Raw genomic sequence first — 27,045 nt, forward strand, 5'->3', positions numbered from 1 at the left:
CACAAGTTGGAAGTTATTTTTGTAGATACTTTTATACAGAGAATGCAATTCATAATCCATATAACCTCCTGTGCTTGGGCAGAGTTCATTCTATTATCAGCATATCACAAATAATAATTCTTAACACAATTTGATTCAAAAATCAATATATTAAATTTTAATAAGTGTACCCTAGTGATCAAGAAAAGAATGAAGCAAATTCTTATGTATAATTCCTTAAATAATTTATTTTTGCCCAGTTTAAGTAAGCACTTGAACTAAAAACAGTTAAAGGTACTTAAATCCAAAAATACTTTACACTTTTTATTTTAGGAATGTGCCAATAGCAGCACATGATTACAGATGTGATTCAGGATTAAATCCAGTGGTAAAATCTCAAGTGTCTCTCATTCTTCTTTTCACATCTCCCAGGCTTTGGAGTGCTCATCATCCCACTTCTCATTGAAGAAAACTAATTTTGCTGTTTTTCACTTGCAAAAAGAATTACATTTTTGTGCATAGTCCTTTAATTCTTGCTATCACATTAAACACTCAACAGATTATTAAGTAACTACTGCAACAAAAAACTGTAATATAAGATGTAAATTAACTGTATGCAGATGCTAAATCTATTTTTCTTTCAGGAAGTGAACGTCAAAAATAATGAAACCGTTTTTCCTTTTCTTCGAGAATGAGGTTTTTGACTGAAGCAGCAGTCTTTGAATTAAAGGTCCTCTCTAATTCCTTTGTGTCCCTGCACATTTTCTGGGTATGAGTCTTCTTTCAGCCATTTATGATAGACACTTACTGGATCAATGTTCCAGTGTTTGTGAAAAGAAATTGGAATTTGGTGAGACAAGTAGTCCTTTGAATAATCTTCAGGTCTTGCCTGAGGAATGAACAAATCATTAAAATAAATCAAATGTTCAAAAAACAATCATTGTAGACAAGTAGAGTAATTATTTTTGGGTATTATGAAAAAGAACAAATTCACACATCCTTTTAATATATGACAAGTGAAGGTTGCATGTTGGGCAAAAGGTTACCAGACAGGAAAGAGAAGGTGCCAACCAAGGCCCTGAAATAGAGACAAAATTGCAGTTGAGGAGGAAGCAGTCAATGTTCCCCAGAACGTTAGAAGGCAGATGGAAGAAATGAAACAGCATGAGGTCACCCATTTCACATTGTCTTTTAAGGGTTATAGGGGGCTTGTGGGTGGTATAGTCTTAGGGGCTGACACAGAGCATTGTACCTTGGTGGGTGTGAGCATCTACAGACCCAAAGCAGACACCAGGAGTGATCCTAGGCCTTGGCTGGACATAGACCCTTTAATCACAAGATGGCTTGCAAAATCGCAATGAGTCAAAAGATTCAAGGTTTGTTTTACACCCATATTTAATATTAACAGACTTTAGCTGTTTATACAGTATTAAATTAGCTATGCTACCCATCTAAGTAATTAATGTAGACCTCAGTGTTAACGTTTGCAGTGCACCATGCAATGCTTACGTCTCATGTTGTATGCCATTTGGAGGATTCGTAAAAGCTGTGTTAATGTTTCTGATGTGCCATTTACTGGAATGATAATTGCAATGCGTTTTATCGCTAAAAATATTTGTAATGTGCCACTTGTTGGAATGATAGACAGCAACCAGACAAACACACAGACACAATCTTTTATCAAAATCTTCATTTCATAGTTCTATAAATGAATTTGAGTAATGATTTAGCAAATAGTACACGGCAAATCTCTCCAATCTTTTGATGTGCAGTGTGTTAATGAAATCACATAATATCAAGAACACAAAATTAGCACACTAAATTTGTATCGTTCACCATTTTTTTTAAACCAAAGAAATATTTGTTAGTTTACTAGTACACCTAATCTTTCATTCACTAAAGCAGATGAAATGTTGTCTCCAATTAGGAATAATTACCAAGTCAATGTCTAATTCTGGATTAGTACATAGGCATAAGCAACAGCAAAGTCTGATCGTTTATCTGAGATACCACAACACAAAGGCTGTTTTATGGCAATTATGCAATAAACTTTAATTAACAAGTTTGATTTCACAAATGCAGCCTTAGAGTTAGGACAAATTTAAAAAAAAGGAGAAAAAGATTTAAAAATTTAAAGCATCGGGTAAGTGACATTTGAAATCTGAATTAAAATGACCTGTGGATTAAACTTTACTCATCAGCAGGTGTTCTTAACTAGCTAATGTCTCCTCCATAGACTCACAGCAGCAAATCTCACAAACATGACAAAATGATTTTATGAGAAACTTGCTCTTCATAGTATGTTTCAATAAAAGGAGCTTTCATCAATTTGTGAAATTAAAAATGTTGTGAATTATTTTAATATATGACAAGAGCAGAGTAATGTTTGAATTATTTAGTGCTGGTTTTAAGCAGTTATCTGTTTTTCAGTTAAAGGACAGAAATAATATGTGAATACATTCATTACATTCACAAAATAACATAAATCAGGTATTACATGATGATCATATCATTCTTTATAAGCCCTATGATGAAATACCTTAAAGAAAATAAAATGCTTGCCATTTGTTTTGCTGATTCACATTAATTTTATGCTCTAACATGTATATGTGTTGTACAGTCAAATTATCTAAATGTAAGGCTTTCTAATTTTTTATTTTATATCAATCCACAATATTGTTAATAAATTAAATACAGTTTATAAAAAAAAAACCTTGGATGTACATTAAAGTTTTTACTGTTACAGGATAATATTTGCCATTTTCCAGTCCTTCAGAATTTCCCCACTACGAAGTGACTTCCTAAAAATATGCATCAAGGATTTATATCTGTACTCACTAACCCTTAAGAACTAGAGGAGAAATGTTATCTGGTCCTGGTGATTTGCTTGATTTCAGCCTATTTGATCTAAGCAGCACTTCTCCCTCTGCAATCTCCAAATCACTCAGTACCTCCTTAGTAGTCCCTTTTACTGCTGTGATGTTATCCACTTACTCACATGTGAAGACTTCAGAAAAATGCTAGTTTGGATCATTTTCTATTTCACTATCTGTATTTTTTAATACTCCTTTACTATTCCTGTTTGCAAGGTTAGTCCAGTTAATATTTGGGTAGTTAAAGTATCCCATGACTATAATATCACCCTGTAAATTTGCCTTTTTAATATTATAAAAGATGCACATTGAAATTACTGTCTAAAATAAGACCCCTTTCCCTAATACCTTCCAGACGAATCCAGACATCCTCACTAAAATGTGGCTCATCATCCAAATGAAGAAGACTTGCATTCTGTTGGATCTAAAAGCCAACCACCCTTCTTTTTCTGTTCTATTCATCCTTCCTAAAATGTGTACCCATCTATATTATATTCATCCACATCTTTGCTATTTAGCCAGGTTTCTGTTATTGCTATAATATAATTATATTCAGCTACATACAGCTTTCACTCACTTACAGGTATTTAATTTTTGATACTTCTAGCATTAAAACAAGCTATTTTTAATGTATTTTTTATTTACTTTTGTACTGACACTTTGGGTTAAAAATCAAATTATTATGCATATATATATTTATACACTATTGTTCGTCCCTTCAGGTACTATACCCTTCTATCCTGCACCAAGATTTCAGCCACGTGTTAAGCCTTCTAATCTCCTTGGTCTTACCTGGACTGGTGCAAGACACAGGCAGAACTACGGAGAACATCACCTTGTCAGTTCTTCTCTTCAGTATGGCACCTAACTCTTTAAATTTGTATTGCAGTACTGACAACCTGCCCTTATGTATGCCATTTGTTCCAACTTGGACAATGACAACTACTGTAGGTTCATATCTACTCTGGCCAAGAGCATATACTGTATACGTTTCCCAGGAGATCTCCCATCTGTGCACCTGGAAACCAAAAAAAACCATGCTAAACTCTGTGTTTCTGAAGCAAACCAATACTTCAAATCCCCTAATGATTGAGCCCCCAACAATCACAACCTTTCTCTTTCTGGAGACTGGTTTTGTGATGGCCTGTTGAGGCTCTAATGCCTATGCCTGCCTAATATTTCTGAGTCTTCAGAGACATCATCCAGCACCACCTATAAACAGTTTTGACCTTCAAATTGTGAGGCTGATGCCTCCAGACAGTGTGCACCCTTTGACTTGTGACCATGACCCATCTATCTCTACCTGTCTGGTCTGGAATCTCCTCCCATGCTACGTTAAAAGTTTAAAATTTCTCTGTAAAAGACATCTGGGCCAGGTCTGCCAATCCTCTAACACAATGCATCCAAACCAGCTCCTCCAGTTCAGTGACCCTGAATCTGAGGTGCTGGATCAGCTGGCATCTCCTGAAGACATAGCCTTTCAAAGAGGACTGATTCCTTCAAACCATCCTCTAAAAAGTCCAAGATCTAACAGGACTTGCATTGCACTATTATTGAAAGTTGTCTTTGGATTAATAAAACTACTCAAAATATAAATGATTTAACTTATATAATTAAAGTAAAAAAATATTAAAGAACTATTACATTTATTTCTGGCCCATTAAGCTTCTGTAATATTCTTCCTCTTGACTGCCTGCTGTTCATCTTACTTGGAGGTTAACTTTCCTTTCCTTTGTCTGTTCTCCTAACTTTGTGCCCCACTTATTACTTCATTACTTTGAAGCACTCCATTCACATCCTTTGTATTCCTTCATTATTAATGAACCCTAGAGCTCTCACCCCCTTAATTGTGCTAGCTATAAACTAGTAAAAGTTTTATACACTTCTTCCTTCTTACTAAGAAAACATGCTTACTGAATATCTGTCACTAGCAATTTCCTTATTCTCTTGTCTGCTTCTACAGCCACTTGTGCCTGATCGGTGCTTCCTCATTAGAGGCCTGTCTACATGCCACTGAGCCCCTCTTTTAATCACTTTGAAGTCAGCCAACTACCTGTACTTAAAATAAATGCTTATGAATGTACTATATACTGTGCTTTATCCAATTACCCTTTCTATGCCTTAACTTCTTTCCACTTTCAATTATTTGTCACTATAACACTGATTATTTACTTAGAGATTCACTGTTTCAGCTTCCACAGACTGTCTTGCTGATGCTAATTTTAAATTCAAGTAACAAGAACAAGCATAAGTAACAAAAAACTTTTTCAAAACACTTCCTAAACACTCAGAAACTTTTGCTCCTGTGTGGGCAATAAACAAAAAAAAAAAACCTTCTGAAGGAAAAAAAAGCTTGAAAGTCATGCACACCTCCTTAGCTGCAACCAAAAAACAAAGTTTTTAGGAGCAAGATTTGTCTTTTAATTAACTTTCATGTCTCAGTAACACAAAACACTCAGCACTTCTTCCACTTCGACTCATATGGATGACATCAGCATCTCAGTACATCTCTGTTTCCAATGTCAGTACATCTCCTGATGTTGATGTCCGGTAAATGCACATACACCTCAGGTTAGGTAATATGTGACTTATGCTGTCTTGAACCTATGCAGATTGTTACGCAAAAGCCAGAAGTAAGAACTCTAAATTATGAAATTTAGCATTCACCCATTCGACAAGATTTGTAGCAGTGCAGTGCTCACGTGGTGCACTTTCGCTCTCTCCTTCAGCTTCATTTCTTAATTTGTACTTGCTATCAATCACAAGCACAAAGTCTTTTGTCACCCACAACACGGCTAGCAGTGAGGTACAATAAGCTGAGACTAATGTAAGGACCACTGAAGTAAAGTTAAACTTTTTCCTTAAATATTTTTTAAAAACTGATAGAAATAACGTCTTTAATATTTTCATTGCAGTACTTAACACATGCCTATGAGGCCTAATTAAGAGATAGGATCAATTTACACTTGCGTAAATATCTAATTAGGTTTTGGGAACTGACCCTATTACGTATCTGAAAGTGTGTAATTTCATGAAGAAAAACAACAAGTTTCATTTTGTTCTACTAATATTTTAAAGAACCACAATTACATTTCATTAAATAAAATAAATAAAAATTGATAGAGGAAAGGGTGTTAATTAAATTTGTTTATTTAAATTACAGTTGCAATTACTTTTATAGAAAAATTATTTGGTGTTTTTATGTTCAATAATTTAAACATTTTTTTTGCATTTCTAAAATAGTATTACTAATTATTGTTCACTTGTATTCTGTATTGCTCTCCGATCTTCTTCTTAATGGAAGAAACATACATGAGATGAAGGAAGGTTTACCTAAGTTTATAACCGAATCATAAGTTGATATATAACACCTAGAAAATTGTAATGTTGAGATGTTATAAACACCAATTTATTTTATTTAAAAATCAGACTTATTACTTAAATGCATTTACCTGATGGAAAAGTGAGCTGTGGGTTACAGGTATACCCAAAGCACTGAAGCACATTCCTAAGACCATATCATCAGGAGCATCATTACTATAGCAACGGCACCCACTCTCAAGCAATTTCAAAACTGCCTGTCTGCTGAAGACCATTCTGAAACAGAAACAACAAAAAAAGGGGGTAGATACTAACCAGACTTGCAAAAGTGTACGCAAGGAAAAGTAGCCACCTATTAATGAAAGGACAGCAACATACCCTCCTCCTCCTGTGATATAGCTGTATCCACCCGTCCCCAGGCCATATCCATAACGCTCTCCAAGGAATACAGGCTCATTCGGATTGTAACAGCCCAGCAGTTTCTGGAGTCTTGGGACACTGCAAAAATTTCAAGTGAAGAAACAACAAAAGATGGTTTTACTATCTTTTTGTATTTTTCTTTATTTTAAATTGGCCACATTTAGCTATATAATAAGACAAAATAATTTTTAGTATACTGCAGGCAAAACTAATCTGAATTTGTTACAATTTTATAATGCTGTACTAAATTCAGTAATGCCTAAAATGTACAATAATGACAGCAATAGTTTTAACTCAGTTTAAAGTGAAGTTTAGGAAGAAAGAAAAAGGGTGGTGCAGTGGTCAACCCTACTCCTCCACACCTGCAGGTACCTGGGATTGATTTGACTGATCAATACCTATATGTCCTTCCCATCCTTCTCATATGTGTTTCTTATATCCTTAAGACACACTAAAAAGATTACAATATGCAAGCTTTCGAGGCAACTCAGGCCCCTTCTTCAGGCAAGCTGGGGGTGGGGGTGGGGGGGGGATGGTATAGCAGGCTGCTTATCTACACATTTAGAAGACAAAAAACGCTGACAGAGAGGTGTGAAGGGATTTAAGGTGGGTCAGATTTACGAGTTTTTTCGTTGGCTCTGGCAATTCTAGTGTTAAGGTGCGACAGTAGACCAGCCTGGTAACAGTAGGTAAAGAGTAAGTAGTGGAAATATCATGATAACACAGAAGGAATGAGCATGTATAGATGTCATGGTGCTCTTTCCGAGTGGTCCTTAGCTCTTGGGCTACTCTTCTGATTATCCTTCTGACTCCCAGGTCAGAAATCTTGCGAGGAACTCCTGTGCATGGCCAGGTGATGGTGGAGTGATGTTCCTTCCATTTGTGGATAATGGCTCCAAAGGTGCTTATTGGAAGATTCAGAGGTTTTGAAATACGTTTGTAACCAGTTCCATCAATATGGTTTGCTACAATTAGATTTCCAAGGTCTTGGGAGAGCACTTTGCTGTTACCCATCATGAGAAGTTTCTTATGCGACACCTTGGCAGCAAACCCCCTTTATATAGCCCATTAATATGTACTAACCCAGCTAATATTAATTTGGATATACAGGAGATGGATTTACTTTCTAATTCCTTATGGATTTCAGCATGTTCCTTGCCCTTCCTTGCCTTTGTGTACTGCTTTTTCTTTGCTTGTTCAATAATTTTTCCCTGTGTCACTCCACCTTATTACATACACATACCTTTATTTATGACTTTTAATGTTGTGAATTCTTTATATTTATGGATTTCTTGAGTTAATACCAATGTCTGGTGAGAATTTCATGTGAGTAGCCTCATTGGAAATATCTCTCCATTATAAAAAAAATCTTGGAAGGTTGGAAGGAGATGAGACGTGATTTTCTCAGATAGACACTTCACGTCCTGTGAGACGAGTCTTTGTGCCAAGAGATTTAATCATGCCCGGGGCCGGAAATAAAACAAAAGAGTAGATGACAAAGTAGAATGTCATAAAGAACTCAAAAATGTTGGTGCGGTACACATGCAGAGCAGGTTAAAGATAATGGAAATACGAAAATTCGAAAGTCTCAAAAAAAGGATAGTAAAGATCGCATTAGCACAAACAAATGGAAATTATTACTTGGTGAAATAATGGAACAGCAAAAAAAGATTGAATATATTGTTCTGATTTAAACTTTAAGTCGGAGACTTGTAGATCGTCTAATTCGGGTTGCCATCAGGGAAAAAAAAGTAGTGTTTCTTTCCAATGAAGAGGCGTATCCGCGAGAATTAAAAGATTTGTTGTATGGTGGAAGTGAAATCCCGTGGGAGAAATCACTTCTCATTTGTGTGAATGCTATTGTCAGACACATTTCTTGTATAGAGAAAGAAACGATATTCACTCATGGGTAGTTATATGTTGCGTTGTCACAATGTAATTCCAAACATGGAATCAGAATTCAATGCGATATTGATGAAAAGGTAAAAGTGAAAAGAGATCGAATATATGGACATAGGTGATATGACAGAAGTGCGCCGTGTGAGATGCAGATCACTCGGCACGGCAGCAATCCAGCAGCTGATTGAGCAAAGAGGAGGTAAAAAAAAACTTTCCCATTGTATCACTGTTTAAGAGTGGGTTTTGGAGGAGTGACCGCGTCTCCTTGGGGTGCATTCATCCCCCCTCTTCACAATGCGAGCAGCAGAAATGCTAAGTGACTGGCGCATAGCGCAAGCCATGGGTTGGCAGGTGAAGCCCCCTAGTATTTACTGAAAAACACATTCAGTACTTATCTCCCCCACTTGGTGTACAAATATATATATATATATATATATATATATATATATATATATATATATATATATATATATATATATATATATATATATATACACAGTCATATGAAAAAGTTTGGGAACCCCTCTTAATTCTTTGGATTTTTGTTTATCATTGGCTGAGCTTTCAAAGTAGCAACTTCCTTTTAATATACGACATGCCTTATGGAAACAGTAGTATTTCAGCAGTGACATTAAGTTTATTGGATTAACAGATGTGAGAGACAGTAGGAAGCTCAATCCGGTCGGGACGTCCCAGGATGGGAAGAATGGAGAAGGGCAGCTTGACCAGGACAATGCCTCCCCCAGGATGCTAGGTGGCAGCTCCCCTGGACAGTAAATGTACCCCGGATTCCCGCAGGGCATCATGGGACGTAGAGTCCATTTTCTCAGCCCCTTTGGGTGCCATGGGTATCTCCAGGGGGAGCTAATAAAGGACCTGGGGACTCCTACTTTTCTTACAACCCGGAAGTACTTCGGAGTCACGAGGACAGAAGCCCACAGTACTTCCAGGATGCTTGAGGAGGATGATGTGGCGTTTGACCTGGAAGAAGAGGAGAAATATTTCTGGGTCATGGAATATATAAAGGACTGTTGGAGATCCAGCAAGCTGAGCCAAAGTTGGGAGACGAAGCTGCTGGGAGTGGAGGATTGTTATTGTACAGCATGATGGAACCTCCACCAAATTTGGCAGTAGGTAGCAGGTGTTTATCTTGGAATGCGGTGTTCTTCTTCCGTCATGCAAAGCGCTGTTATGACCAAATAACTCAATTTTTGTGTCATCAGTCCAAAGCACTTTGTTCCAAAATGAATCTGGCTTGTCTAAATGAGCATATGCATACAACAAGCGACTCTGTTTGTGGCGTGAGTGCAGAAAGGGCTTCTTTCTCATCACCCTGGCATACAGGTGGTCTTTGTGCAAGTTGCACTGAATTGTAGAACAATGTACAGATACACCTTCTGCAGCAAGACGTTCTTGCAGGTCTTTGGAGGTGATCTGTAGATTGTTTGTAACCATTCTCACAATCCTGCACATATGACGCTCCTGTATTTTTCTTAGCCTGCCAGACCTGCTGGGTTTAACAGCAACTGTGCCTGTGGCCTTCCATTTCCTGATTTCATTCCTTACAGTTGAAGCTGACAGTTTAAACCTCTTAGATAGCTTTTTGTAGCCTTCCCTAATCCATGATACTGAACAAACTTTGTTTTCAGATCTTTTGAGAGTTGCTTTGAGGATCCCATGCTGTCACTCTTCAGAGGAGAGTCAAAGGGAAGCACAACTTGCAACTGATCACCTTAAATACCTTTTCTCATGATTGGACACACCTGTCTATGAAGTTCAAGGCTTAACGAGCTAATCCAACCAATTTGGTGTTGCAAGTAATCAGTATTGAACTTAGTACTGATCCCTGTTTAACACCACTTTTAACAGTGGTTAAATTGCTGCTCAGTCTAAATTTCTGCTTTCTGTGTTTGAGACAATTTTGCTAACACCTACAAAGTGCATCTTTAACTCCCACTAAAATAAACATAACAGTTACAAAATAAGTTATATTTTTAAACCTGAAGCACACACTGTCTTACTTCTTTGAATTTATTGAGTACATAACAAAATAGTAGCACAAACTGCTTAGTGACTCAGGTTTCCAAGAATATTATCATATGTGGAATCATAAAAAAGTTCAAGTTTATTATCATGTGTATAGAATACACTGGCATTCTTACTTGTATTTATTCATACTATTATGTTCACTTCTTTTGCAGTCTTTGCACAATGTTTTTCTTACTATATTTTTCTTTGACAGAAAAGCAGTTTTAAGTATGGAAAATTTTATTCTATCTTATTTTTCTTTGAGATCGTGAGTGCAAGTGGCAGAAATGAGGTTTCTTCACAGAGTGGCTGGGGTGACACTTCATGATAGGGCGAGAAGCTCAGTGATTTGGGAGAGTCTCAGGGTAAAGTTGCTGCTCCTCCAGATAGAGAGGTGCCAGGTGTGGTTTGAGCATATTGTCAGGATGTCTTCTGAGCGGCTCCCACTTGAGCTGCTCCAGATGTGGCCCACTGAGACCCTGTAACAGACCCAGGACATACTGGAGGGATTATATCGCTTGGATGGTTTGGGAATTTCCCAGTAAGAGCTGGAATCTATATCTAAGGACAGCATTGCTTGGCCTGCTGCCTCCAGGAAAAAGCGGTTAAGAAATTGAAAGGAGTTGAGAATATTAAGATAATCATGGAAGAAAAACACATAACGAAAAACAATTATATAAGCATACTAGGGGGCACCCCCTGCTTGCTTCGCTTGCCCATACCCTATGACCAGCCACTTTGACGTCTTTGCCACTCGCGTTGTGAAGAGGGGGGCTGAACGCACCCCAAGGAGACATGGTCGCTCCTCCTAAACCCCCTCTTAAACGGTGATACAATGGGAAACAAATACAGTTTTTTTTACCTCCTCTTTGCTCAATCAGTTGCTGGGTTGCTGCTGCTGCCGTGTTGCATGATCTGCAACTCGCACGGAGCAATTCTGTCATATGCCCTATGTCCATATATTTGATCTCTTTTCGCTTTTATCTTTGCATCAATATCGCATTGAATTTTGATTCTGTGTTTGGAATTACAGTACACCCATAAAATTCAAGGGGGTTAGGTTCCTAGAGCACCCGCAAATTGTGAAAAACTGCGAATTTTGGATGTGGTTAAAAAAATGCTTATTTTTATAGCTTAAACCCTAAATATGCCCCCAAAACACTTTAATTTAACTTCAAATTCAGTTTAATACATTACCTAAAAAAAAGAATGTAAAGGTAAACCTGTATACTGCACAGTACTGTACTGCTATGTTTCCCGCAGTGCTAAGAATGTAAAATACTGATGTTACCGCTATATTTACTGTAATTCATCCAAGTGTGTTTTCATTGCCAGATGCCTTAGAAGGTGCAGGGCGTTTCGGTGGCATCTTGGGGCTTTAACCCTTAAACTGCCACATACTTGGGGGTTAATGCATCCCTGGACGCCAAATACTTTTTTGCTGCACTTTTTAAGTAAATGTCACAATTCACAAAGAAAAAGTGAAATTTTAATGGAACACAATTTTCTTCATGCAAAGCGCATCACAATTACTGCAACACTGATCATTTTACACACTGCTAATGAACTGTAAAAACTATTTAAAAAACTACTGGAACAATATGTACAAGGTGCAACTGACACCATGGATGAAATTCAGTAAATCACCGAGCCAACTGCGCTTGAACTGGCTGCACGCAAGCACAAAGAGGTAAGCGCTGATGCTTGCAGGCTAGTCTAGTGCAGTGGCTCAATGCCAGGGACAGTGAGGCTGCAGTGCTGCAGAGGCCGGCAGTGGTCGTGTGCTGGCTGCTCATCGAATGCACGGCACTGACTGATCAGCTCCTGCATGCTCGCAAATGGCACTGGGAAATGACTATAGCCGGTTGTGGCGGTTTAAGGGTTAAGAGGAATAAAAACGGAAAACACAAGAACACTCAGCTGGAGATGCTTCACAGTCAATCAGCAGCAAGGAGAAATGAATAACGCTGTAGCGGTCTGGTGCCGCTAAGATTCACACCGTCAAGAAGATGGTGATTTATTTATTTTTATGGTGGAGATTCCAGGGATGCACCCAGCCTTGGCCCGAGCCGCATGCACTCACAAACAGAGACAAAAACAAAGCAAACTGGCAATCAAACAGAAAATAAAGAATGTAATGAAAGCAAATGAAATAAATGAAAACCACGATACCACCCCTGTTCCCCTTACGGCGATTACACATTAAATACAACAAAGCACAAACAAAACACACACAGTAAATCATGAAAAACGGCAATGGATGAAATGTAATGATGAAAATAGATAGTTGAATGGGAATGTAAAGATAGTCCTACCGCTAGTTCCTGAAATGGTGAAGGCGGGTGGACGGGTTCAAGAGTGCTCCTTTCTTTGCAGAATGGCCATAAATCCACTTACAGTCCTTATGTACACAGGCAGATGGCAGACAATCCAGACGCACGAAATGATCCAGGACAAAATGAATAAGTACAGGTAACCCAACAGAAGGCAGACTGACAGGAACTTGAAACACAAATTACAAAAACTTTTTTTTTGCTTTTGGTCACCGGCTCCCTTTTAAAAAGCCGTGCTGACATCCTTTGACCCCAACAGCCCCTGCACCCTCAGCAGAAGACCAATCACAGCCACTGCAGGGACTGCTGGAAGTTGCACTTTCAAATTTGCGTTTTCCTCTACAGTTGCTTCCTATTCTCTCTACAGTACAGTATTGCCACGAAAAAAGCCATAAAAATTGCGGAGGATATTTGCGGTTTCCGCTAACAATTATTAGATAGGTTCTAAGGAAAAATCCGCGAATGACTGAGGCCGCAAACTCTGAACCACGACTTCGCGGGGGTCTATTGTGCATCGTGACAATGCAACATATAACTGCCCGTGAGTGAATATCGCTATCTTTCTCTCTACAAGAAATGTGTCTGACAATAGCATTCACACAAATGAGAAATGATTTCTCTCACAGGATTTCACTTTCACCAAACAACAAATCTTTTAATTCTCACGGATACGCCTCTGCATTGGGAAGAAACACCACTTTTTTTTTCCCTGACAGCAACACGAATTGGACGATCTACAAGTCTCCGACTTAAAGTTTAAATCCGAACAATATATTCGATCTCTTTTCGCTGTTCCGTTATTTCACTGAGTAATAATTTGTTTGTTTGCGCTAATGTGATCTTTAATATCCTTTTTTTGAGACTTTCGAAGTTTCGTATTTCCATTATCTCTAACCTGCTCTGCATGTGTACCGCGCCAACATTTTGAAATTCTTTACAACATTTTACTTTGTCATCTACTCTTTGTTTTATTTCTGGCCACGGGCAAGTTTAAATCTCTTGGCACAAAGACTCATCTCGCGGGATGTGAAAGTGTCTCTGAGAAAATCATGTCTCATCTCCTTCCAACCTTCCATGATTTTTTTTTTATAATAGAGAGATAACAAATAAACTTAAACAGTGCTGGTTAAAAACCATTGTCATCAGGAATGATGACCATGTCAGCTCACTATAGTGTTGAACTCAAATGCAGGAGAATACCAGTTTTGATGGTCTCCCTGAATGTTTTTTTTTTTTTTTAATTTAAGATGAAGATAAGTCCTGGTAAAACCAATCATACAATGAGACTAACCAATTTCTCAAAGCGATTAATTAACACTAGAATTACCAGAGCCTACGAAAAAACTCGTAGATCCGGCCCACCTTAAATCGCTTCTTAAAACCCTTCTCACCTCTCCGCCAGCGTCTTTTGTCATCTAAATGTACTGATAAAGACAAGCTGCCAGCAGCCGGCTATTCCATCCCCCCAACGACTTAGAACGTAAACAAGCTTTTCCCAGCTCATGCCTTGATTGATTATCTGGGAGTGAAGTGGAGTTTTAGAGTAGAAATAATAGATTGTTATTTGCAACACACGCATTTCATATGTGTTGCATTTCTACAGTAATCTGTGTAAACACATTGTTAAAACAGAAACGGTTTACAATATTCTAGTAGCAAATGACAAAATGTAGGCATAAACTATATAATGTATGAAGCCTGAAGTCCAAATATCAAAGAAACACTTTCACAAAAGGTACAAAAAAAAAAGCCACCGCCAAAAAAAGCCGCCTTAGTGTGTGACATTGACACGCATTAGCTATCACTGCTTCCGTGGCGCAACAGTATCAGTTGCTGACTGGGAATCCAAAGGTCGTGAGTTCGATCCTGCACAACTCCATTTTGAGAAGTGTTCTTATTTTCACTATCTATAATAATAAAAGGCAAAGCCCTCACTGACTGACTGACTCACTCACTGACTGACTGACTCACTCATCACTAATTCTCCAACTTCCCGTGTAGGTGGAAGGCTGAAATTTGGCAGGCTCATTCCTTACAGCTTACTTACAAAAGTTAGGCAGGTTTCATTTTGAAATTCAAAGCGTAATGGTCATAACTGGAACATATTTTTTGTCCATACACTGTAATGGAGGAGGCGGAGTCACGTATCGCGTCATCACGCCTCCTACGTAATCACATGAACTAAAAACAAGGAAGAGATTTACAGCACGAGTCGCACGCGGGAACGAAGGTAAATGACGTTAATTTTTGACTGTCTTTTAATACTGTGTAAGCATACATATTAACACATGTGCAATTAAACGTGTGCATTTACGGGGTGATTTCTCAGGCTTAAAAGCTCACCTTTTATCAAACGCGGGAACAAAGGTAACTGACATTGTTCACTGTCTTTTAACTGTGTAACCATACATATTAACACATGTCCAATTAAACGTGTGCATTTACGGGGTGATTTCTCAGGCTTAAAAGCTCGCCTTTTACTAAAAAGGTAAATGCAAAACTATTTTCAATCAGTTTATTGAAACGCTCCCGTTAAGGATTGCAATAACATATTCGCGAGATAAAAGAACGAAGTGGGGGGAAATGGAGGAAGAGCCGCAAACAGCGAAGAGCAAAAAATTAATTAAACAATTGAGAACGGAGCGAGTTAAGCATACAAGCATGTTCATAAGGGAAACAAAGCACGGTGTAAAACATAAGTTTAAATTAAGTTTATACAAACGCTCCCGCTGCGGATTGCAATAACATATTCGCGAGATAAAAGTTTAATGAGAAGACACGAGGTATAAACGAACCACACGCCGTGGCGCAACGTTAGGGGCAACAGTTTCAACCATTCTATGATCTGCTTCTCGCAACTGAAAGACGGCACATGGCGGATGTTAGCCGACTTGCTGACCGCAACGTTAGGGGCTTCAACTATGGCGCTGACGCCACATCTCAGTGCCAACACTTTGCAGACTGTACTTAAAAGACACGCCCTCCTCACTGGACAGTTAAAAAGACCAATCAAACTAACGATGACATCAAGTATTACCCAATCAAAAGTAGGAAAGGAGGCATCTTCATAAAATGCGTGTGGGATGATTTGCATGAGACGGTGCTTTAAAAAAAAAATGATAAAAAAAATACGGGATAAATCCCGTCCAGTATTGATTCAAAACGGGACGCGCAATTTCATTCTCAAACGCGCCACGATTCCGTATTTTAAAGGACGGGTGGCAACCCTACAGTGCCAGGTAACCACCCATACAATCAGATTGTGATTCAGACTAGGAATGCAATGAATGTAATTACCCCGATCTACATACAAGGCGAAAGTCTTGCAACATTCAAAGATGATGGTTTGGGATAAGTACACCATACAACATAAAAGAGCTTATGAAGCCTTGAACCGAAAAAAGCAAGATCTCAGAGATCGTAAAAAAAAAAATAGGAGGTAATGTCGTTTTACTCGCTGTAGATTTTAGTCAAACATTACCAGTTATTCCACGAGGGAGACCAGCAGATGAACTCAACGCGTGTTTAAAATCCATGCTTCTCCCACGCTCGGTTATATGTTGCGTGTTCTCCGGTAGGTGCACCAAAAAACGTATACATTTAAGCATGTAATGGGCAAACAAAAAATGAGGTATACCCGAAGGCACTGCGGTAGTACTTAATGTAACTTTACTTCTTAAATGTTAATGTTTTACTGTTTAATAATTTATACGCTTCTTATATGTTGTTCAAATTCTTTTATCAAAATACCACTGACAGCGCAATGCACGATAACATGGAGTGAATACACCATACGCATCCGCCCACGGCTGCCCTGCTGTGCGCAGATAGGAGTTGATTCTACAATAAAATAAAATAAACATAAAAAGAGTAAAACAATCATCACCCATAAAGCGTGTGTGTGTGTATATATGTGTATATATATATGTTGATATGTGGATGTGTATATGTATGTATATATATATATATATATATATATATATATATATATATATATATGTAGATATGTATATATATGTGTATATGTATATGTATATATATGTTTATATGTGTGTGTGTGTATTTTATATATATAAAACACAGCAACACTCATAACAATGACAACACAATTACATTGACAATCATGTTACGTTATTTTTAAAATGTTTCCTTTTTTTTTCATAACCTCTTTAACACACTACTTCTCCGCTGCGAAGCGCGGGTATTTTGCTAGTTTTAGAATAAAAAGATACATTTGATTTCAGTCTGTAACAGCCAGTGTAATTTATGATATTTGTAAAGGTTAGCTTTATTTTTTTTTTAAATTCACTTTTCATTGTCTCAGTCGCGTTCAGGATACTTCCCTACCGCCCCCCACCTGACACTGCTGTTTTCACATAAAGACGCTCTATAGTTCTGCAGTGTATCACGATACATACGACCACGTGTTTTTTTCCCCCAATATTGCCAGTCCCCACGTGTTGCTGTATGCTGTTTCTTTTGTACTCCCGGACATGCAGAGGAAAGCCTAGTAAAGAGCAGTAACTTCAGCGCTATATGCAATCATCAGACACTCCCCATCTGATACTGCTGTTTTCACATAAAGACGCGCTAAAGCTCTGCAGTGTACTGAAGTGTCTGCATGCACTTTTCGTGGCATAATACGTGTATTTTTTGAGCATGCCCATGTAGCTCAAACACAGGAACATATGTTGATGTAAAAGTATAACAAAACAGGTGCACTTTTATTCAAGACTATAACCGAAGAAAAAAGAAAGCAAGTTACAGTAGGCGGTTGATATGACAACTTGCGTGGTGCAATGCTAAGAACTGCTGATTTCCATTCTGTGCTATATAACTGTTAACATTTGAATCTGATGATTGCATATAGCGCGGTCTTATTCAGTGTGCGCAAGAACATGCAGGTGGCCAGTTGCCGCGTGCTACAACGCACATTTTAAAAAAAGAAAGAGACAAATATATGTGACGTTTTGAAGAAATCATTTTATGACGCGAATAGTACCAATCAGAAAACATCGTCGAAGCAATGCAATATTATTTGAAAACGAACAGCGTCAGATCGGGTGTGAAGTTATACTGGTGCTGTTTGAGTCAGATCAAAAGCTGAATAAGCAGAAAAAGCTCCTGTTCTGACTCTAAGTAAAAAAGCATGAATTAATCAACAGAAATAACCGCGATTGACATTTTAAAGATAACGATTTACAGTGCATACCAATTTATAAATTCAATGTCCGTTTGAGGAAAAAAAAAAAAAACACTTTCTTCAAAGCTGGGAATCGAACTCACGTCTCTGTAGCACGACAGGGCTGTTGTGCCCCAAGTCAGCAAACCGTAGCGTTAAGCCACGGAAGCTGTTGTAGCATCCTTGAACTTTTTGTGAAAATGTTTATTTGATGTTTGGACTTCAGGCTTCACAGATTCTACAGTTTATGCCTACATTTTGTAACATTTATTACAAAAATATGAAAAAGTTTCTGTTTTAGCAATGTGTTTACACAGATTACTGTAGAAACGGAACACGCATGAAATGCATGTATTCCAAATAGCGATCTATTATTTTCATTCTAAAACTCCAGCAGTTCAGTCACTCCCAGATAATCAAACAAGCCATGAGCTGGGAAAACTTAGTGAACGTTCTGCGACGGTGGGGGATGGAATAGCCGGCTGCTCGCTGCTCCTTTTAATCGGCACATTTAGAAGACAAAAGAGAGGTGAGAACGGTTTTAAGGTGGGCCGGATCTACGAGTTTTTTCGTAGACTCTGGTAATTCTAGTGTTAGAGGGTCTTCCATCAGAAAGTGTGGAGTAATTTAGCAGCTATTGTTTCCAAGTAGAACAACTTACAATGGTGTTTGAGAGGTCTGGGAGAGTAAGAATTTGAGGCAAAGAGCAAAAATAACTCACAACATTAAACAAAGAGACTGAAAAATTAAATACCAAAAGCCAGAAAAGGGGAATGCACATCAGAACATGTGCATCAAAGTTAAAGAAACTCAGAGGACACTGAGATGGAAGAGAAGATGAGTGAAAAGGCCCTTTCAGAGTAGCTTACAACTGAACTGGATCCTTCCTGCAATAGTGAGCAGTTGCATTCTGGAGGAGGTGGAGAAGTTAGACAGCGAACCCTGCCACAAAAATTCTGCAATAGCACAGCTGAGAGAGGAACAGTGCATGAACAAGGAGGTAAGCAGCATAATTAGTGAGGAAAGGTCAGATCCTCTGAATATTATGAAAAAACAAATGACATATATGGATCAACTGAAGAAATCTGAGAAGTCCAGTGTCATGCTGAGATTCATGACCATGACTTCTAATGATGAAAAGATAACATCTTCAAGAGTAATGCTTAAGAGACAAATTTGAGGAAGGAGAATCAGAAGGATATCAGACTTTGAAGGTTAAGTTTAAGGTGACAAATCATTCGGGATGACATGCCACAGAGAAAAATGGCGATCTGGGCTGAAACGTGTAGGTTGTAAGAGGGAAGTGAGAGGAAGATTTGAGTGTCATCAGCATAGAGGTGGTAGCAGAAGCCTTTAAATTGGCTAAAGGTTTTTTTATTCACATCCCTAGTTCCTTCATTTAGCAAGAAATTCTCATTAGGCTGCTGACGGGTTTCTATAATAAACATAAAGTCAATGTTCTGATCAGTGATTGTATTACTGACAGAAATTTGCTATTAAGGTAATATTTATTTAAAACTGCACATTTAGCAGTAGAAGCAACCAAAATCATATCATGATGTAAGATCCTTAAAGCAACAGAATACTGTTAAGTTATTAAAATCAATGTCATAAATAGTTTTGCAAACAATCATTCATGTAGAAACTGACAAGGTACTGTTCAATTTAAATGGTCAGCAGCCTTAGCACAACTATAAAATTGTGAGAATAACTCTGTCTTTGTAAAATTACAAGACCGCTTTACACACTAAATGATACAGATAAGTACTTATAATTGTTTAATTCTCACAACTGAGGTAATTCTGCCATGAAGTATCTTATAGTTATCACAGTCTCTGGATGCCCCAGAAGCCTAGTCAAAACAGGCTGATAAGGAATCCACAATCCTAAAGTCATAAAGGGTGAAATAGCATTAACTATAAACCAAGCATCATACAGGGAAGCCAGCCATTTCAGAGAATCGAAAAAGTTCTCGGTCACCTCTACCAAGAAGGCATCCTTTGGTGTACAGTAATCCCTCGCTACTTCGCGGTTCACTTTTCGCGGATTCACGACTTCGCGGGTTTTTAAATACAAGTGATTGCCCGCCTATCGCGGAAGTTATGTTCCAGACCCATCAGCAACAGGAGAAAATCCGCGATATAGAAAGACCATATAAATAAACATTTTTATAGTTTAAGCCTTAAAATACCCATCCCACATGCTTTAAACAAATGTAAACTTATAAAACACACTTTGTTAACACATATGATATGTGGATGTCGGGCTAAGGATATGAGTAACATCTCACTCTTATAAAACATTTTAACTTCACGCAAGGCAAGACAGTGAGACAGGAAAATTGGTGATGTACAGGCTTTTAAATTATTGACACGCAGAGCGACAAGCAGCACAAAGTCCACTTCTCCTTAGCGTTCATTCAGCTCCCCACCCCCTTGACAATGCGAAGTGGCAGGAGCCTACTGCGCCTCCGGGGAGGGGGGGTTTGAGTGAACGTGCATTCAGCCCTCACACATCCCCACCCCTCCTTCTCCTTCCGAACGCGCAGAGCGACAAGCAGGCATTTTGGCAGAAGCAGTTCAAAGTCCATTTCTGCTCAGCGTGAGTTCAGCTGCCTCCCTTCACAAAGCGAGTGCAGACACATTGACGTCTGATCGCTGCGTGCAGTGTGCAGTGTTGGTCTGAGGTGTTTAAGAATGTAGAAAGTGTTTAAGAGCATAGGAAGTGTTTATAAGAGCGTGGGAAAGGTTAACAAGAGAGTGAGAAAGGTTTATAAGAGTGTGGGAAGGGTTTATAAAGCCTTAAAATATGTATAAATAATAAAATAAATATAGGTCGCTACTTCGCGGATTTTCACCTATCGCGGGGGCCTCTGGAACGTAACCCCCGCGATAGGTGAGGGATTACTGTACTCCAATTAGTAAAGCAGAACTGGTCAGGTCAGGTTGGGAAGCATACACTGGTATAGCATGTTGCCATGCCCACCACACGACAAAACAGCTCGGGATTCTGGTTGTCATTTCTACTGCCACTCTCTGGAAATGACCATCTATCTGCCACAGCCAGGTATTATGTGGGTGCCCCCTTGGCCTGGTCCAGCTGCTCAGGTCCTCAATAATGAGGATCCTGTGAGCCAGATCATCCCTGGAGAATCGTGCCACATGGCCGTAGTGTTGTAAATGATGCTCCCTAACAATGCAGGCTATGTGTCTCATTCGGGACTCCATGAGCAACTGCTCATTTGACATAAAATCAAACCAGCAGTACCCAAGGATTCTCTGAAGTTACACAACACAGAAGAAATCCAGTCTTCATCTCAAGTCACTGGAGAGCGTCCATGTCTCATAACCATAAAGCAAAACAGGAAGCACCAGGACTCTAAAGACTTGGACCTTCGTCCTTCTGCATAGATATTGGGAGTGCCACACACCCCTTTCCTGCAACCTCATGACGTCCCATGCTCTCTCAATCCATCTACTGACTTTCTGGTCTCTGTGGGAGTAGCTCTGTTGCAGCTGCCCATAGGAAGGCTGCTAGCAAAATGAAGTGGATGGGGGAAAGCCTTCAGGAGCCTCACCCCTGGAAGAGACGAAACTTCCGCAGAACCCTCCATGTATTATCTCTTATCAAGTGAAACATCATATTTTATTTGACTGGCAGACAAAAGCGTCATAAATGTCACAACAATTAGCATTTACTTGGATTCCTATAAAAAAAATAAAAACTCATTTGTATTTGGTGGCATTTCTCACAATACATCAGATTTAAACTTTTTGATCACCCCTCAAATTCAATCACAGAACGAAAAGTTAGAAGCAACATTCTAAAAAAAACTATCAATATTCTTTTATGTGCAAATGACAAAAAAGACAAAAGTGATGAAAGAAAACCAAATAGATGGATAACATTGTAAAAAATCTTGAAATGTAACTGATGTAAAACAACTTAAATAAATAACACACATTTTAAAGAAGTAAATGAGAAGATCTGTAACAATTTCATATTTTAACTAATAAATTATAAACCTTTAGAATGAATTAGATAAATTATTTCCCCAGAATGTATTACAGTCTGTGCAATTTTGTTAAATCAAGAATAATTCAGTCTATTGTTTTTATGTTTCAGGGATACCCGTTTTGTTAGCAGAATAAAAAGCAAAGGAGACATCATGTCATGAGTAATCACAGGGAGCAGGTGAAGGGTGTTTCTTTTTTTTAATATAGTACCTTATCAAAGTGTCATCATCCACAATCACCAGCCACTTTGTTTCTGGAACTGCATTGCTGACATATCTCTCCAAAATAGAAAACGTCTTCCCACAATGACCTAAAAATGACAAGAAAGAAAACATTAATTCAGACCACCTGCCAGGATAAAAAAGGGTTCTTTATAGGACAAAAAGAGAATGTAATATAGAAAGAACTCTATCTTAACTACTTGTACTTTTAAAGCAACCAGTTTAGCTGAATATAAATAGCAGTGCACACTTTTATGTCTTACCCAGAATATGGCTAACAGGGAAAGTCAGCTTTTAAAATGACATCCAAACAACAAAACCGGGACTCAAAAGGCCTAGTGGTAATTTGCACACTTAGTGACTGACACATAGACCACTTTAATCTTTTGAATGAGGAAAGAAGTAATTTATGTTTCAGTTGTCATAGAGCACTTTGTATTTAAAAATCTGAAGAGAAAGTATGATGATATCCTATTGTTTATGAATGCCTTAGTTATATTTAGTTATATTTAAATAAAGGAACACTAGATGTGTGGCCTTTATTCTAAGACATTTGCATAAAAGCAAAATGTTGAATTCTCCCAGAGCACTATAAAAATAATTGAGGTGTGAGTGCCATAGAAGAAATATAGCTGAATAAGACAAAAAAGCAAATGTTCCTAACTGACATTGTGACTTCATGAAGGAGATTAACAAACAGCAGCTGTCTCCATCCATCTAATCATTTTTTAAACTCTCTAACTTACTTAATGGAGAGTCCCGGGGCCATAGTTCATTTCAGAGGCCCCTTAACTACACAGAACCAAATTACAATTGCCAGGCCTAATGAATACACCTTTGCAACTCGCTGCTCTGTCTGCTGCTTGTTTTAGCTTAATCTGCAGGTCTTAAGGCTCCTTCTTAACCAATCAAATACTATTTTTGATGTCTAGTTGCAATTTTCTGTGTGGTTTGTATTGTTATATACTTAAAATATATAGAATGGGGTCTTTTTAGTGTTAGCATTTACTGAAGGTGTTATTGTGTGTAGCTTCCCTTTAGTTTTTCTGGTTTGCTTTTTTTTTCTATATTTTTATAGATCAAAACTAACAAGAAACCAGAAAAGCCAAAAGGTACATACTAAATTCACAATGCTCAACACTTTAAACTACCTTAATCTTCATCTAGAATACAAAGGCTGAAGGTGGCCCTTCAGCAGTGACATCATGGTGGATCCACATCTTGGGATTCCCCCCACAGAACACAAAAGATATAGCATGTAAACATATTACAGATTTAAAAATGACAAAAAAAAGTCCTCGAAACTGCCGGCAGTTTCCATTTTACCTAGAATTAAGTGTTGTTGACCATGAGCCCTTGTTTAAAACAAAGTCATTTTGTACAAACAACAGTACTGCACTGTAGAATCACCTTCCATTTTTTTCCCCCCACAGTCTTTTACTGGCTTCCCCAAATTGCTGTTTCACTCCCCTGTAAAATCCCATTCAAATTACTGGTTTCCACAGGTCTTCTTTTTTGATTGTTGTTATACTTTTCTTTTATACATTGTTGAATTTCACTTATTAAAATATTTGTAAGTTCCTTTTGATGCAACTGTAATTCGTTTTCATTTTTTTTCTTCATATAACTTTATTTCATTTTTTAATTAACGTATATATTCATGTATAATTCGGGTCTTGAAACCCGAAAAATTGATCATAAAATCAAACCCCGATTTTTTTACCCTGTAACAGATAGAGGGCGCTATCGCTCCCTTGAACCCTTGTTCGAGACACCAGACACCAGATAAAAGTCCAATATGACTTTATTTTATAATAATAATGTGCACAAAGCACCCTCCTCTCCACTCTGTGATCATCAGAGGTGACTGTGTGCAGAGGGTGCAGACCTATAAATACCTGGGAGTGCAGCTGGACGATAAATTAGACTGGACTGCCAATACTGATTCTCTGTGCAAGAAAGGACAGAGCCGCCTGTACTTCCTTAGAAGACTGGCATCCTTCAACATCTGCAGTAAGATGCTGCAGATGTTCTATCAGATGGTTGTGGCGAGTGCCCTCTTCTACGCAGTGGTGTGCTGGGGAGGCAGCATTAAGAAGAAGGATGCCTCACGCCTGGACAAACTGGTGAGGAAGGCAGGCTCTATTGTTGGCATAGAGCTGGACGGTTTGACATCCGTAGCAGAGCAACGGGCACTCAGCAGGCTCCTATCAATTATGGAGAATCCACTACATCCATTAAACAGTGTCATCTCCAGACAGAGGAGCAGTTTCAGCGACAGACTGCTGTCACTGTCCTGCTCCACTGACAGACTGAGAAGATCATTCCTCCCCCAAACTATGCGACTCTTCAATTCCACCAGAGGGGGTAAACGTTGAACATTATTCAAGTTATTGTCTGTTTTTTACCTGCATTTTTTATTACTCTTTAATTTAATATTTTTTTGCTGCTGGAGTATGTGAATTTCCCCCTGGGATTAATAAAGTATCTATCTATCTATCTATCTATCTATCTATCTATCTATCTATCTATCTATCTATACTCATAAATCCAATAATCAATAAACAACAATCACAATCCTCCACTCCCAGACGCGTTGCCACCCTTCCACCCAGCTCAGCTCGCCGTCTGGGATTTCCCATGGTCCTTTTATAGTCCATGACCCGGAAGTGTTTACAACCCCCCCAGTCCACGTGACTTTCCATCACTTCTGGGTCAGATAAAAAGTTCTCTTTCATCCCGGAAGCACGTCATTCCTCCTGTCGCTGTGACCAAGACTTACTTCCGGAGTGTAGGACACGTAATAATCCTTGGGCCTCCCTACAGCATCCTCTAGCGGCCCCCATGGTATCCAGCAGGGCTGTGGATAAAAACCCCATTGTCCAGGATTCCCTGCTGGCCTTCGGGGCACCTCCACGCTGCAGGGAGAGCTCCACCTGGCGGCTCGGGGGTATTGGCCAGGATGAATGGCCGGCCATATTCCACAACCCGTTCAAAAATGCGACACTTAATTTTTTTTCTTTACATTTTCTTGCCTCTTCCAATCTCGTATCAGTTTCTCAGACAAATAAAATTTTGTTGCAGCAGCGCAGTTACCAATTTCTTTCGTTACTTAAACGACGCTTAATTTAAAACCTGCTTCATATTTTCGTCTGATCAAAGGCTCCATCGTCGACAAGGGATGCTCTTACGATAAAGGAATATGAGGGTGTGAGATACAAAAACACAAATCAGTGCAAACGTTGCTTCAGAAAAGTTCAGGTATTACCGTGTGGTCACGCAGGTACAACAGAGAGAAAGAGAGGTTAGGAGCATGTGATGATGATACAGTGCATTGCCGCACCCACATAGAAAAAAAGGCAGTGTGCTCCGTGATTACTCTCTCAGGTGGGCGTTAGCATATCATAATCTCTTGGACCAATAACGTGAGTTTTCCACATTCGACTTATACGACCGACATTATAAAATACCAGAAATTATACGGTAAAATCAAGTCCCAACTTATCCACAAGTATACATGGTATTTTCTTTAATATTTGTTGGTCACTTTTGTTTTTTGCAAAACCTAGATTCCTTATTTTTTCCTTTCTTGAATTGTGGATATAAAGTAAGGATTCTGCACATCAGTTGTTTGATGGCTCTTGATAATATACACTATTTTAAGTTCCCCATGAAATTTAAACTGAGCCTTTTTTTCTTCAGATATTCTTTCCATAACAATTATATGATACATTTTTGATATATTTTAAATAATTTGCCTTGCTTATTACTTTTTGTTCTCAAATTATCTCTAAGAACTGTATCACATATACCATGGTTAGACCAGGCATATTATTAATATTCTGCTCTCTTTCCTCCCATATTTTCTGGCTAAACAAGGTTGAAGGTTGTGTCTTTCACAAAATGAAATAAATCAGGTGGTGTTAGTGACAATATTTCCAGTGTTAAAAAAAAATATGCATACATTTATCCAATGTACTGTGATTGAACATTAACTTTAGAAGATCCAGTATCTTTCTCAGTGCTGGTAGAATCACATTAAAAAAAAAAAAAAACTCTTATCTTTTGAAATTATTACAGACATTTTGGAATATTGTGACATTTTGATATTGTGAGGTATACAGATTGCTTCTTCCAGTATAATTGGAACCAGCACGAATTACCTCAAGATTTCCAAGACATGGGAAAAATCTCATTCACAGCATGCAGCACGCTACGGTTACTGTAATTCACCATTTTGGTTGTATACATGTGTGTTGCTTGTTTAATTTATATTTCTTACCATTTGTTAATTTTCTGTTTTAAAAAACTTTCTTAATTGAAAAGTAAATGTTTTTTGCTTAACTCATTATTTTGTTTCTTTGCTTTTTTGTCAGAAAATATATTTATCTACAGCTTTTTAATGACTTAAATAGCTCACCAATGTCAGCTACAACCAGTGAAATGAACCTGGCATCTCCATCTCAGACAGAACCTTTATAGTCCTCTGAATGGACCTTTAATTAGTTTAAGAACGAAAAATTAACTAACTGCAAACTAGAAGAGCAGTATTAAAATACTGAAACAGATGCAAGCACCTTATATTTCTTTAACAATTTTCTGTCTTCCATAATGTTTTGTCTTGGTACAGCATTATATTACTTTACTTTCCACTTTTGTATTTTTAATATGTAACCTTTGTCAGAATGCCTCAAATCTCACAGACGTACCACTGTTTATAAGGTATTGTACCATATAAATTCTCCCCACCTTCCCTTCTACATCTATAACTTC

At 38.2% G+C, this 27,045-nt stretch overlaps 1 protein-coding gene across 1 annotated transcript in view; it reads right to left on the reverse strand.

The window, feature by feature from the left end:
• Positions 1-239: 239 nt before the first annotated feature.
• Positions 240-27,045, reverse strand: part of b3glcta (beta 3-glucosyltransferase a) — a 455,564-nt gene continuing 428,758 nt past the window's right edge. Inside the window, exons 12-15 of the mRNA XM_051927190.1 lie at positions 22,262-22,361; positions 6,552-6,671; positions 6,305-6,449; positions 240-868 (exon numbers count right to left, since the gene is read on the reverse strand). Of these exons, the coding sequence (XP_051783150.1) occupies positions 704-868; positions 6,305-6,449; positions 6,552-6,671; positions 22,262-22,361 (530 nt within the window). The 3' untranslated portion in view covers positions 240-703. The remainder of the gene's footprint in view (positions 869-6,304; positions 6,450-6,551; positions 6,672-22,261; positions 22,362-27,045) is intronic.

This window comes from Erpetoichthys calabaricus, chromosome 4 (genome assembly GCF_900747795.2).
Source record: "Erpetoichthys calabaricus chromosome 4, fErpCal1.3, whole genome shotgun sequence".
NCBI lineage: Eukaryota > Metazoa > Chordata > Cladistia > Polypteriformes > Polypteridae > Erpetoichthys > Erpetoichthys calabaricus.